Source organism: Callithrix jacchus, chromosome 22 (genome assembly GCF_049354715.1).
Source record: "Callithrix jacchus isolate 240 chromosome 22, calJac240_pri, whole genome shotgun sequence".
NCBI classification, from domain to species: domain Eukaryota; kingdom Metazoa; phylum Chordata; class Mammalia; order Primates; family Cebidae; genus Callithrix; species Callithrix jacchus.
Genome location: NC_133523.1, coordinates 7,551,385 through 7,565,555, shown reverse-complemented (window position 1 = coordinate 7,565,555; position 14,171 = coordinate 7,551,385). Strand labels below are relative to the sequence as shown.

Here is a 14,171-nt window from a genome sequence, read left to right as displayed (position 1 = left end):
GATTGATTGGGTCACCACCTCCATGGTTCCTCTTTCCTGCCTCTTCTCTCACAGCAACTGCTGTTCCCCCAGGGCTCCCAATTCCACTTGTCTCCTGCTGAGCCTTTGCCCCAGCAGGGTGCTCTACCAGGCAAGCCCTCACTCTGTCCATCTCCAGGCAGCCAGCATGGCTGGGATTATGTATTCAGCTTCTGGGCTCTGCCACCTGTTGGGACTGCCCTGTTCATATCTGTCTGGCCCTGAAATCCTATTGTGTATGTGCCTCCACTTCAAGGCCACCAAGTCTCATGGAAGGGATGTCTTTCAATCATCTCTTTTGCCTATGATGTTCCCCTTCCCCACAGAGTCCGAGCAAGCACTTCAGACTGGCGGGTGGACCAAGCCTCCTTGCTGCAGGCTCCCAAGTGCCAAAGGGAGTTCTCATCTTGTCCAGCCCTTCAACACACTGTAAACTCTTCTCAGGCCTGGCCAGGTGCAGTGGCTTATGCCTATAATCCCAGAAGTTTGGGAGGCCAAGGCAGGTGGAACGCTTGAGGTCAGGAGTTTGAGACCACCCTGGCCAATATGGCAAAACCCTGTCTACTAAAAATACAAAAAAATTAGATAGGCGTGGTGGCTTTTGCCTATAATCCCAGCTACTCGAGAGGCTGAGGCAGAATTCTGCTCTTATCACCCAGGCTGGAGTACAATGCAGTGAGCCGAGATCACACCATTGTACTCCAGCCTGGGTGATAAGAGCAAAATTCTGTCTCAAAATAAAATAAAATAACAAATAAATTTAAAAGGCAAGGTGCAGTGGCCCATGCCTGTAATCCCGTCTCAGGGAGGCTGGGATGGACAGATCACCTGAGGTCAGGAATTCAAGACCAGCCTGATCAACATGGTGAAACCCCATCTCTACTAAATGCAAAAAATTAGCTGGGCGTGGTGGTGGGCACCTGTATTCTCAACTACTTGGGAGGTTGAGGCAGGAGAATCACTTGAACCCAGGGGGTGGAGGTTGCAGTGACCCAAGATCACGCCACTACACTCTGGCTTGGGCAACAAGAGTGAAACTCTGTCTCTACAAAACAAATACATAAAATAAAATACATTTTTTAAAATGTCTTCTGCGGCCCCCCGTCCCCAGCTTTCCCACTTCCCCGCACACTCCGCACTCGCTTGTGTGCCTCCCTTGTTCTGAGTTAACTTTCCATGCACTGTTGCAGTAGGTCCTTACAGTGACGTGTTAAGGTAAGCCAGATACTGATTCCCATTCTGGAGATGAGGAATTTGTAATTTGATCAGGGTAGTCAAGCCAAGTGTTGTGTTTCTTTTTTGAGACTGAGTCTCACTCTGTCGCCCAGACTGGAGAGCAATGGCTCAATCTCGGCTCACGGCAACCTCTGCCTCCCGGGTTCAAGCGATTCTCCTGCCTCAGCCTCCCAAATAGCTGGAACTACAGGTGTGCCCCACCACGCCTGGATAGTTGTTTTTTTTTTTTTTTTTTTTTTGTATTTTTAGTAGAGACAGCTTTTTGCCATGTTGTCCAGGCTGGTCTTGAACTCCTGATCTCAGGTGATCCACCCGCATCAGCCTCCCTAAGTGCTGGGATTACCGGCGTGAGCCACCATGCCTAGTGAAATCTCATTGTGGTTTTGATCTGCATTTCCCTGATGATTAGTGATGCTGAACATTTTTCATATATTTGTTGGCCATTTTTGTATCTTTTGAGAAATATCTATTCAGTTTTTCTGCCTATTTAAAAATCAGATTATTTGGGGCTTTTTGCTGTTGAGTGGAGTTCCTTATCTTCTGGTTATTAATTCCTTATCCAGTGAATAGTTTGCAAATACCTAAATTGTTTTCTAAAGACTGTATTTCTTGGCTGGGTGCAGTGGCTCATGCCTGTAACCCCCAGCACTTTGGGAGGCTGAGGTGGTTGGATCAGCTGAGGTCAGATGCTTGAGACCAGCCTGGCAATATGGAAAAAAACCTCTCTCTACCAAAAATAGAAAAATTAGCCAGGTGGCCAGGCAAGGTGGCTCACGCCTGTAATCCCAGCACTCTGGGAGGCCAAAGGCAGGCGGATCACCTGAGGTCGGGAGTTCAAGACTAGCCTGACCAACATGGTGAAACCTCATCTTAAAAAAAAAGAAAAAAGAAAAATTAGCCAGGTGTGGTGGTGCACGCCTGTAATCCCAGCTACTCAGGAGGCTGAGGCACGAGAATTGCTTGAACCCAGGAGGCAGAGGTTGCTGTGAGCGAAGATAGCACCACTACACTCCAGCCTAGGTAACAGCGTTAGACCGTGTCTCAAAAAGAACAACAAAAAAATGTAGTTCTTGTTGTGTGTGGTCTATAGAGTATGGTCCTTTAGTTTCTGATCAGGTAGTGATTTGACAGAAATTTCATAAATGCCTAGAGCCAAAAGAAGGGGTGTGGGGGTGGCGTGCAGAAAGAGAAAAAGTACAAAGTACTCTCAGTCTTTGCAGATGGACTCTGAGCCAGGCACTCCTTCAGCACTTATGCAGGCCAGGCGTTCGGGCTCATGCCTGTAATCCCAGCACTTTGGGAAGCCGAGGCGGCAGGTGGATCACCTGAGACCAGGAGTTCAAAAGCAGCCTAGCCAACATGGTGAAACCCTGTCTCTACCGAAATACAAAAATTAGCAGGGGGTGGTGGTATGTACCTGTGTTTCCAGCTACTCGAGAGGCTGAAGCAGGAGAATCACTTGAACCTGGGAGGCGGAGTTTGCAGTGAGCCGAGTGCGCTCCAGACTGGGCAATAGAGTAAGATTCTGTTTCAAAACAAACAAACAAAACAACCACTAATGCAGACTGTTTACAAATCTGCTGTAGACTTTACTGCCTGCTTGTGCTAAGTCTAAAGATCAAATGGAGGTGAAAGCTTTGGGTCTTCTCAGCTGGGTGTGTTGGCTCACACCTGTAATCCCAGCTGGGAGGCTGAGGCGGACGGATCATGAGATCAGGAGTTCAAGACCAGTCTGGCCAACATGGTGAAACCCCATCTCTACCAAAAGTACAAAACATTAGCCAGGCATGGTGGCACGCACCTGTAATCCCAGCTACTTGGGAGGCTGAGGCAGGAGAATTGCTTGAACCTGGGAGGCAGAGGTTGCAACAAGACATGATTTTACAGCACTGGAGGTCAGATGTTCTAAACTTAAAGCATTGATGAGGCTGGTTCCTCCTGGAGGCTCCATTTTCTGCTTTTCCCCAGTGTCTAGAGATGCCCACAGCCCTGGTCTCAGGCCCCTTCCTCCTCCCCCTTCACAGCCAGCAGTGTGCCTCTTCGAGTCTCTCTGTGACTGTGACCCTCCTGCCTCCTTTTTTTTGAGACAGAGTCTCGCGCTGTAGCCAAGGCTAGAGTGCCGTGGCCCAATCTCAGCTCACTGCAACCTCTGTCCCCCTAGTTCATGCAATTCTTCTGCCTCAGCCTCTTAAGTAGAGCTGGGACTACAGGCATGTGGCACCATTCCCAGCTAACTTTTATATTTTTAGTGGAGATGGGGTTTCCTCTTGTTGGTCAGGCTGGTCTGGATCACCTGGCCTCAAGGGATCCACTGGCCTCTGCCTCCCAAAGTGCTGGGATTACAGGCATGAGCCACTGCACCCGGGCCCAGTAATTTCTTTAATTTTTTTGTAGAGACTGTGTTTTGCTGTGTTGTCCAGGATGGTGTCAGACTCCTAAACTCAAGCAATCCTCCCTCTTTGGTCTCCCAAAGTGTTCGGATTACAGGTGTGAGCCACCGTGTCCAGCCAAGGGGGCATTATTTTACTTACCACAGCACCAGTGGGGGTCAAACTCATAAGATGGGGGTACCGACTGGGCGCAATGGCTCCCGCCTGTAATCCCAGCACTTTGGGAGGCCGAGGCGGGTGGATCACGAGGTCAAGAGATCGAGACCATCCATTCAACAAGGTGAAACCCCGTCTCTACTAAAAATACAAAAATTAGCTGGGCATGGTGGTGCGTGCCTGTAGTCCCAGCTGCTCGGGAGGCTGAGGCAGGAGAATGGCTTGAACCCAGAAGGCGGAGGTTGCGGTGAGCCGAGATCGTGCCATTGCACTCCAGTCTGGGTAACAACAGCGAAACTCCATCTCAAAAAAAAAGAAATCGAGATCATCCTGGCCAACATGGTGAAACCCTGTCTCTACTAGAAATACAAAAATTAGCCAGGCGTGGTGGCGGGTGCCTGCAGTCCCAGTTACTCAGGAGGTTGAGGTAGGAGAATCACTTGAACTCGGGAGGCAAAGGTTGCAGTGAGCCGAGATGGAGCTATTGCACTCCACCCTGGGACAGAGCAAGACTCCATCTTAAACAACAAAAAAAACAAGATGGAGGACCCACAGGACACTCTTCGGGAGGTGATGTGTGGGTTTAGTTCTGGAAGATTGCAGGGCTGCAGCGGCAGTGGGGAACGGTGCTATGAAAGTAGAGGATTCCAGGTTGAGGGAGGAGGTCCATAGAACAGCAGGCTCCTAAATGCCTCCCCCAGGCGTGACCTGGAAGCTCTGCTGGGCAGAGTGCAGTTCTCATCTGGGGCCAATTTGGCCTCCAGGGGACACCTGGCCATGCCTGGAGAGAGATTTGGCTGTCTCCACTAGGCGGAGGGGGCAGTGGGTGCCAGAGACTTGCTAAATATTCTAGAATGCACAGGACTGCCCCCTACCAGAAAGAATCGCCCAGCCGGCAGGGTAGCTTAGAGGGGCATAATCCTTCTGTCCCCATCCCTCTGGACTCAGAGGGGCCTTCCCACCAGGGGCAGCTGGAAAGTTTCTACTGGGTGACCTTTGGCCTTTCTAGCCCTGTCCCCCACCCCCCGCCTTTCTTGGGAAAAGCTGATTTTAGTTCCTGGTGACCCTAGGCCTCCTCCGGGAACAGAAGCATTTGTGTGGGCCCGATGGCTGCTACCTCTGGAATGTGTTGGGCCTGGCCCCAGGGCCCTGCAGGATGAGGTATCTAAGAATAGTGACATTTTTCTCCCCACCCCCAAGCCTGGCTGGCTCTGGCCTCTGAATCCCAGGCCCCTCACTGTGCTGGAAGAGGTGGTCAGGCAGACAACATCCAAGGGAAACGTCTCTAGCCTGTGCTAACCACTGGGCTGGGGAATGAGCTGCTTCATTCATGGGAGCGCAGGTCAGAGGTGATGGGATCTGCAGAGGAGGGGCTGGGTTGGGGTGGCGGTTCCACACCTTGCCAGCGCCCCTCACCTCAGGCCTGCCTTGTTCTCCCTGCAGCTCCATGTCCCTGTGACCTCTGTAGGACTTATGTCACCGATCCCCTCAATGGCCACCCCTTGGAGTAGGCAGGTTTTCTTTGGGCTGGAGCGGGAGTGGGGTGCCTCTCTGGCCTACTGGGAAACGGACCCCAGGCTTGGGGGGGGGCTAATCCAGAGGGGCAGGGGCCCTGGTGCCAATGCCAGAGGGGGACACGTCCCTGCGAGCCTCATGTCCACTGGGATGTCATAAACCAGCCTGGTGTCCTCAAGACAGCTTGTTCATCCAGTCAGCAAGCCTTGGCTGCCTTATGGGTGCCAGGCCCCCCATGCTGGGCATTGGGGATGCCAAGGGGAACAGATCCCTGCCTCCTTCCTGAAGGAACCTGCAGTGACTCAGGAGAGCAGGGCTCACATTTGTTGATGTGTCAGTCAGGAGCCAGGCCCCGCACTGGATGCAGGGGCTGTGGTTGAGGGCAGAGCAGCTGCATTTCTGGAGGACAGGGTAAGGCGTCAGCCACAGGAAGGGAAGGCAGCAGAGATCTGGGTAAGGAAAACTCTGGGGCCCAGGCGTGGTGGCTCATGTCTATAATCCCAGCACTTTGGGAGGTCGAGGCAGGAGGATCACTTGAGGCCAGGAGTTCAAGACCAGCCTGGCCAAAATGGAGAATCCCCATCTCCAATAAAATAAAATAATAAATAAAATAAAATACTAGCTAGATATAGTGGCACACGCCTGTAATCCCAGCTACTTAGGACGTTGAGGCAGGAGAATCACTTGAATCTGGGAGGCAGAAGTTGCAGTGAGCTGAGATTGCACTCCAGTCTGTGCAGCAGAACAAGCCTCTGTCACTAAAAACAAACAAACCAGGGTGCAATGCTATAAAGAAGAGGACGAGGCTGGGTGCAATGGCTCACACCTGTAATCCCAGCACTTCAGGAAGTTGAGGTGGGCAGATCACAAGGTCAGGAGTTTGAAACCAGCATGGCCAATATGGTGAAACCCCATCTCTATCAAAAATAATACAAAAATTAGCCGGGCCTGGTGGTGTGCACCTGTAGTCCCAGCTACTGGGGAGGCTGAGACAGAAGAATCGCTTGAACCCAGGAGGCGGAGGTTGCAGTGAGCCAAGATCATGCCATTGCACTCCAGCCCAGCCTGGGTGACAGAGCAAGACTCTGTCTCCAAAGAAAAAGACCAACGCATCCCTTCTTCCCAGCCTCAGTTTCTTCCTCTCCCATCTGGATCTGAAGCCACTGTTTTAACTGCACCATTGAGAATATCTCTGTCTCCCCCAAATTCAAGCCTCAAGCCCTTGATTGGATGGAGTAGAAATAGCACCCACAGATGGCACCATGAACCCATGACCTCCCACCCAGTTGAGCTCCTCCTCTCCCCCAGAGTGGCCCCTTGCTGTAAAATGAGGCTAACAGAATGAAACAGGATGTTACCATGAAGATTTCAGGGCATCAGCACAGTGCTCCGCCCAGGGTCCCAGAGCCACTACTACTCTACAGAGTCACAGGCCTCCTGACTGTCACTCCTAGTGGATGCCTGATTTACAGGGCCAGCCTGATTGCTGGGTATTTAGCCAGTTTCCAACCAGAAGGTAACTCACTTTTTTTTTTTTTTTTTTTGAGACAGAGTCTTGCTCTGTTGCTCAGGCTGGAGTGCAATGGCACAATTGGCTCTGCAAACTCTGCCTCCCAGGTTCAAAGGATTCTCATGCCTCAGTCTCTCCAGTAGGTGGGATTACAGGTGTACACCACCAGGCCCAGCTAATTTTTGTATTTTTAGTAAAGACAGGGTTTCGCCATGTTGGCCAGGCTGGTCTTGAACTCCTGACCTCAGCCTCCCAAAGTGCTGAGATTACAGACATGAGCCACACCCGAACTTTTTTTTTTCTGTAGAGACAGGATCTTGCTATGTTGCCCAGGCTGGTCTTGAACTCTCGGGTTCAAGTTATCCTCCTGTCTCAGCCTCCCAAAGTGTTGGGATTACAGGCAAGAGCCCCCATGCCTAGCCTGTGAACGCTCTCATAAGCTGGGTATGCATTGTCAAAAGGGTTTCTCTCACTGAAGTGGCAGCCACCCCTTTGATAGCAACTGTTGGGGTCCCGGGAACATTGGAATGATCCTTTGCTGTGACCAACCCTGGCCCATAGGCCCTCTCTCACTTCATGCCCGATACATCCTCCCTCAGGCTCCTAGATTCCCCTTCTCCTCCTGTGAATTGTCCGTTTCTGATCTTTGCTCCTTTGGTGTTTATCAATTTGAATGAGCTTTTCATAGACTGGTAACACCTGGTGCCACGGTTTCAATGTTCGTTCCCTCCAAAACTCATGTTGAAACTTAATCCTCAATGTGGCAGTGTTGACAGAGGTGGGGCCTTTAAGAGGTGACTGGGTCATAGAATTCTGCCCTCATGCACAGATTAATCCATTCATGGATTAATAGATCTATGGGTTAATACATAATGGGTTATCATAGGAGGGGAACCAGTGGCTTTGAATGAACAGGAAGAAGGCTGGGCACGGTGGCTGACACCTGTAATCCCAGCACTTTCTGTAGGCTGAGATGGGCAGATCACCTGAGGCCAGGAGTTTGAGACCAGCCTGGCCAACATGGTGAAATTCTGTCTCTATTAAAAATACAAAAATTAGCCAAGCAAGATGGCCCATGCCTGTAATCCCAGTACTTTGGGAGGCCGAGGCAGGCAGATCGCCTGAGGTCAGTAGTTGGAGACTAGCCTAACCAATATAGAGAAATCCCATCTCTACTTAAAAAAGAAAAGAAAACAAAACAAAAATTAGGCATGGTGGCGCATGTTTGTAGTCCCAGCTACTCAGGAGGCTGAGGCAGAAGAATAGCTTGAACCCAGGAAGAGGAGGTTGTGGTGAGCCGAGACCGTGCCACTGCACTCCAGCCTGGGAAACAGAGCAGACTCTGTCTCAAAAAAAGAAAGAAAAAATGAAAAGAAAGAGAAAGAATAGAGAGGGAGATCTGGGATAGCATGCTCAGCCCCATCATCACGTGATGTCCTGCGCTGCCTCGTGACTCTGCAGAGAGTCCCACTAGCAAGATGTGGCCCCTTGACTTGGGGCTTCTCAGCCCCCAGAACTGTGAAATAAATTCATTTTCTTGGCTGGAAGTGATGGCCCATGCCTGTAATCTCACAACTTCTTTTTTTTAGATGGAGACTCACTCTGTCACCCAGGCTGGAATGCAGTGGCATCATCACAGATCCCAGCAACCTCCGGTGTTCATGCAATTCTCCTGCCTCAGCCTCCTGCGTAGCTGGGACTATAAGCGCCCACTACCACGCCTGGCTAATTTTTGTATTTTTAGTAGAGACAGGTTTTCACCACGTTGCCCAGGCTGATCTCGAAATCCTGATCTCAGGTGATCCACTCGCCTCAGCCTCCCAAAGTGCTGGGATTACAGGTGTGAGCCATGGTGCCTGGTCTATAGTCTCACAAATTTGGAAGGCTGAGGTGGGTGGATACCTTGAGCCCAAGAGATTTTTCTCAAAAAAAAAAAAGAAAAAAGAAAGAAAAGAAAAAGTGAAACATGGAATAACCACATGCCCCAGCAAGTGGTATATGCCCACCCCCCAAATGAAAATGTATGTCCACACCAAAACTTGTAAACGAACATTCATAGCAGCACTATTCCCAGTAGCTAAACGGTGAAAACAACCCATGTCCAAGAACAGATGAATGAACAAACAAAATGTGGTCTATCCATGCAATTAAATACGTGCATCTATTTTACAGAGATGGTGTCTTGCTCTGTTGCCCAGGCTGGAGTGCAATGGCATTACAGTTCACTGCAGCCCTGAACTCCTGGGCTCTAGTGATCTTCCCACTTCAGTCTTCTGAGTAGCTGGTATTACAGGTGCATGCCGCTATTCCCAGCTAAGTGCTTTTTTTGAGATGGAGTTTTGCTGCAATGGTGCAATCTTGGCTCACTGCAACCTGTGCCATCCAGGTTCAAGCAATTCTCCTGCTTTGGCCTCCTGAGTAGCTGGGATTATAGGCACCTGCCACCACGCCCATGTAATTTTTGTATTTTCAGTAGAAATGGGGTTTCACCATGTTGGCCATGGTGGTCTCGAACTCCTGACCTCAGGTGATTAGGCCACCTCAGCCTCCCAGCGTGTTATTACAGGGGTGAGCCACTGTGTCCAGCCAATTCCCACCTAATTTTTATTTTTAGTTATTGAGATGGAGTTTTGCTCTGTCACTCAGGCTGGAGTGCACTGGTGTGTTATCTCCACTCATTGCAACCTCCACCTCCCAGGTTCAAGCAATTCTCCTGCCTCAGCCTCCCGAGTAGCTAGGCTTACAGGTGCCCACCACCATGCCCAGCTAATTTTGTATTTTTAGTAGAGATAGGCATTCACCATGTTGGCCAGGCTGGTCTGGAATTCATGACCTCAGGTGATCTGCCTGCCTTAGCCCCCCAAAGTGCTGGGATTACAGGCGTGAACCTCCCCGCCCAGGCTTAATTTTTAAAAGATACTTTAAAGTTAGAGTCTTGCTATGTTGCCTAAGGGAACTCCTGGCCTCAAGTAACCCTCCTGACTCAGCCTCCGGCATAGGATGAAATTATATTCAACCCTAAAAAGGAATAAAGTACTTACTCCTTCTACAATAGTGCATAAACCTTAAAAACATCTTCAATGAAAGAAGCCAGATACAAATGAAAGCATTGAATAATATTCCATTTATATTTAGTATCCGGAGTAGAAAATTCCATGGCGTCAGGAAGTAGACTAGTGGGTTCCAGGGATGGGGAGTGACAGCTAATGGGTACAGGGCTTCTTTCTGGGGTGATGAAAATGTTCTGGAGACCGGGCGTGTTGGCTCATGCCTGTAATCCCAACACTTTGAGAGGACAAGGTGGGTGGATCTCTCGAGGTCAGGGGTTCAAGACCAGCCTGGCCAACATGGCGAAACCTAACCCTGTCTCTACTAAAAGTACAAAAAATTAGCTGGGCACGGTGGCACGTGCCTGTAATCCCAGCTACTCAGGAGGCTGAGGCAGGAGAATTGCCTGAACCCAGGAGGCGGAGGTTGCAGTGAGCCGAGATTGCGCCATTGCACTCCAGCCTGGGTAACAAGAGCGAAACTCCATCTCAAAAAAAAAAAAGTATATATTTTATACATATATATATAAATTAGGCCGGTGTGGTGGCACATGCCTGTAGTACTGGCTACTCAGGAGGCTGAGGCGGGAGGATCACTTGAACTCAAGAGAAGGAGGTTGAAGTGAGCCAAGATCGCACCACTGCACTCCAGCTGGGTGACAGAGTGAGACTCCATCAATGAAAGAGAGAGAGAGAGAGAGAGAGAGAGAGAGAGAGAGAGAGAGAGAGAGAGAGGAGAGAGAGAGAGAAGAGAGAGAAAGAAAGAGAGAAAGTAAAACAAACGAAAGCAATTGGAATGGAAAGGTTATATATAGGTTAGATCCAGAAAGTGAACTCCGGAAAACTTCCCAAGCTGGCTCAGGCCAGTGACCTGCGTTATCTCACGCGTAGTGTTAGAGAGGCTGCAATTCTGTGACAAGCAGTGGAGAGGTCTGTGTGGCTGTCCTCTGTGTGGCTGACCCCCGTGTTGTTTACTGGACAGCCACCAAGACGGTACATTAAGTGCCCTGCTGGGTGCCTGCTCTAAACAGGCTCTCATGGTGGTGACATGGGTACTGCCTGCCTTGTACAAATAAGCAAACTGGGGCTGGGGAAAATAAAGTGACTCCTAAAAAACCTGGTGGCCAGGTGCGGTGGCTCAGGCCTGTAATCCCAACACTTTGGGAGGCTAAGGCGGGTGGATCATTTGATATCAGGAGTTCAAGGCCAGCCTGGCCAACATGGTGAACCCACATCTCTGCTAAAAATACAAAAAAAAGTAGCTGGGAGTGGTAGCGGGCACCTGTACTCTCAACTACTCAGGAGGCTGAAGCAAGAGAATCGCTTGAAACCAGGAGGCAGAGGTTGAACTGAGATCTCACCACTGCACTCCAGCCTGGGTGACAGAGCAAGACTCTGTCTTAAATAAAGAAATACAGCTGGGCACAGTGGCTCACGTTTGTAATCCTAGCACTTTGGGGAGCCAAGGAAGGCAGATCACGAGGTCAAGAGATCGAGACCATCCTGGTCAACATGTCTCTACTAAAAATACAAAAAATTAGCTGGGCACGGTGGCGCGTGCCTGTAATCCCAGCTACTCAGGAGGCTGAGGCAGGAGAATTGCCTGAACCCAGGAGGCGGAGGTTGTGGTGAGCCGAGATTGCACCATTGCACTCCAGCCTGGGTAACAAGAGCGAAACTCCATCTCAAAAAAAAAAAGCTACAAAAATTAGATTGGCGTGGTAGCAGGTGCCTGTAATCTCACCTACTTGGGAGGCTGAGGCAGGAGAATCACTTGAATCTGGGAGGTGGAGGTTGCAGTGAGCCGAGATTGCACCATTGCATTTCAGCCTGGGCAACAAAGCGAGACTCTATATAAAAAAAAAAAAAAAAAAAAATCTTGAGATGGGAGATCATTCTGGATGATCTGGGTGGCCCAATGTCATCACAGGGTCCCTATAAGAGGGAGGCAGGAGGGTCAGAATCAGAGATTGGAAGACACTGCACTGCTGGCTTGAAGGTGGAGGAAGGGGCCATAAGCCAAAGAATTCAAGCGGCCTTTAGACGTTGGAAAATGCAGGGAAATGGATTCTCCATTGGAGCCTCTAGAAGGAACCAACCCTATGCACACTGATTTTAGAACATAGTAAGAACTAATTTCAGACTTCTGACCCAAGGATTGTAAGGGGAAGATTGGAGGCTTGATTTTTTTTTTTCCTCAGGCAGTTGAGTTTCTTTTCAGGTAGGTTAGCAGAAGTTTGGAGTTCATGTCCCAGATGAGGTCAGAGTTGGAGTGGCAGGTGGCCACGGTGTGCTGTGTGCAGAGTCCTTGCAGCCAACGGGTCACTGGCACACAGTTCTGACCCAAAGAGGCTGGTCCTGGAGCAGGCACAGAAATACCAGGCTTAACTTTATTTATTTTTAAATAAACGATCCACCTGCCTCGGTCTCCCAAAGTGTTGGGATTATAGACATGAGCCACCACACCTGGCTCATTTCAAGATCTCAGCTCACTGCAACCTCTGCCTCCTGGGTTCAAGGGATTCTCCTGCCTCAGCCTCCCAAATAGCTGGGATTATAGGCATGTACCATCACACCTGACTAATTTTTGTAGTTTAGTAGAGACAGGGTTTCACCATGTTGGCCAGGCTGGTCTCAAACTCCTGGCCTCAGGTGATCCACCAGCTTCAACCTCCCAAAGCATTAGGATTATACATATGAGCCACCACGCCTGGCTCATTTCAAGATCTTTAACCAGGTTGGCATGGTGGCTCATGCCTGTAATCCCAACACTGGAAGGCTGAGTTGGGAGGATTGCTTGAGGCCAGGAGTTCAAGACCAGCCTGGGCAACATAGTGAGACCCCATCTCTAAAAAAAAAAAAAATTTTTTTTTTTAATTAGCTGGGCATCATGCCTAAAGCCCCAGCTTCTCAGGAGGCTAAGCCAGGAGGATCACTTGAGCTTATAAAAGTTTGAGACTATAGTGAATTGTGGTCATGCCACTGCACTCCAGCCTGGGTGACAGAGTAAGACTTCATTTCATTAAAAAAAAAAAAAAAGACCCTGCCGTGTGAGGTACCATATTCATGGGTTCCAGGGTATTAGGAGAAATCTCTGGGGGAGAATCCACCAATGCTTTATTTAAAGGGCCTAATAGCAAATATTTGGGGCATTGTACGGTACATGGTCTCTGTTGCCAGGGCCGGCTACATAATTTCCATGGCCTGATGCAAAATAAAAACGAGGGGCCCTTCATTCATTAACTATAAAGAACTTCAGAGAGGCAAAAGTGGGAGAGCAGGGCCCCAAGTGATGCAGTTTGCACATTCATGAAGCGGGTCCCATCTGAACAACTTCTGCCTGTTACAGCTCAAGAGCGGCCCCTGGCCACACACAAAGGAGAGGCGTGGCTGTGTTAAACTGTCAACTTTTATGGACGTTGAAACTTGCATTTCATGTAATTTTCACGTCACAAAATACTATTGTTATTTTTTCAACCATGGAAAAATCATTCTTGGCTCACGGGCCACCAGAAAACAGGCATGGGCCGAATTAGGCTGACTACATGGGCTATGGAATCCCACCCCAGCTTCTCTGCCCAACTTTCCAGGCCCCTCAAGGCCAGTGCCACCTCAGTTATCTCCCTTCCAAGCTGGCACCTCTGCTCCCTGAATGATCGTCCCCGATAAATCTGTGCCGTTGCTCCTGCAGGTCCCGCTATCCGGAACTCTCCACCTCTCTTCTCTGCCCAGCCGACCCTTCCTCATGGATTAATGTGGCCCAACACTGCCCTCTGTGAGAGGCTGATCTGTGCCCATCTCTTGCCACCCTAGGTGGATATATGTGTCCATGTGTCCATCTCTGCCTCAGGGCAGTGATGTCCTCTAGAGCAGGGACTCAGGCTCAATCAGCTTCTGTGTCTCCTGACTGTCTGGACTCACAACAGCTTATGCTGAAGGAATGGACAGGGACTGAGAGGAGTGTAAGAATGTCCAGAACTACTGTGGCTGATTCCTACTCCCCAGGATCAAAACTATGCTTTTGACTAAAAAAAAAAAAAAAAAGCAAACCAGAGCCAGATACAGTGGCTCAAACCTGTAATCCTAGCATTCTGGGAGGCCAAGACAGGTGGATCACTGGAGGTCAGGAGTTTGAGACCAGCCTGGCCAACATGGCAAAACCGTCTCTACTAAAAATACAAAAAAATTAGCTGGGCGTGGTGGTACACGCCTGTAATCCCAGCTACTTGGGAGGTTGAGGCAGGAGAATCAGTTGAACCCAGAAGGCAGAGGTTGTGGTGAATTGAGACTGTGCCACTG

General features: G+C 49.7%; 1 protein-coding gene across 8 annotated transcripts in view; it reads right to left on the bottom strand.

Annotated features, from left to right (window-relative positions):
• The window catches only part of CCL25 (C-C motif chemokine ligand 25), a 40,090-nt gene that overhangs the window by 16,724 nt on the left and 9,195 nt on the right, over positions 1-14,171 (bottom strand). For 6 of the 8 annotated variants that reach the window (XM_078360410.1, XM_054249427.2, XM_054249428.2 and 3 more), the window contains one exon: positions 2,672-2,779. The exons of the other annotated variants lie outside the window; for them this stretch is intronic. In XM_078360410.1, coding sequence (XP_078216536.1) covers positions 2,672-2,779 — 108 coding nt within the window. The remainder of the gene's footprint in view (positions 1-2,671; positions 2,780-14,171) is intronic. 8 annotated transcript variants of the gene reach the window in all.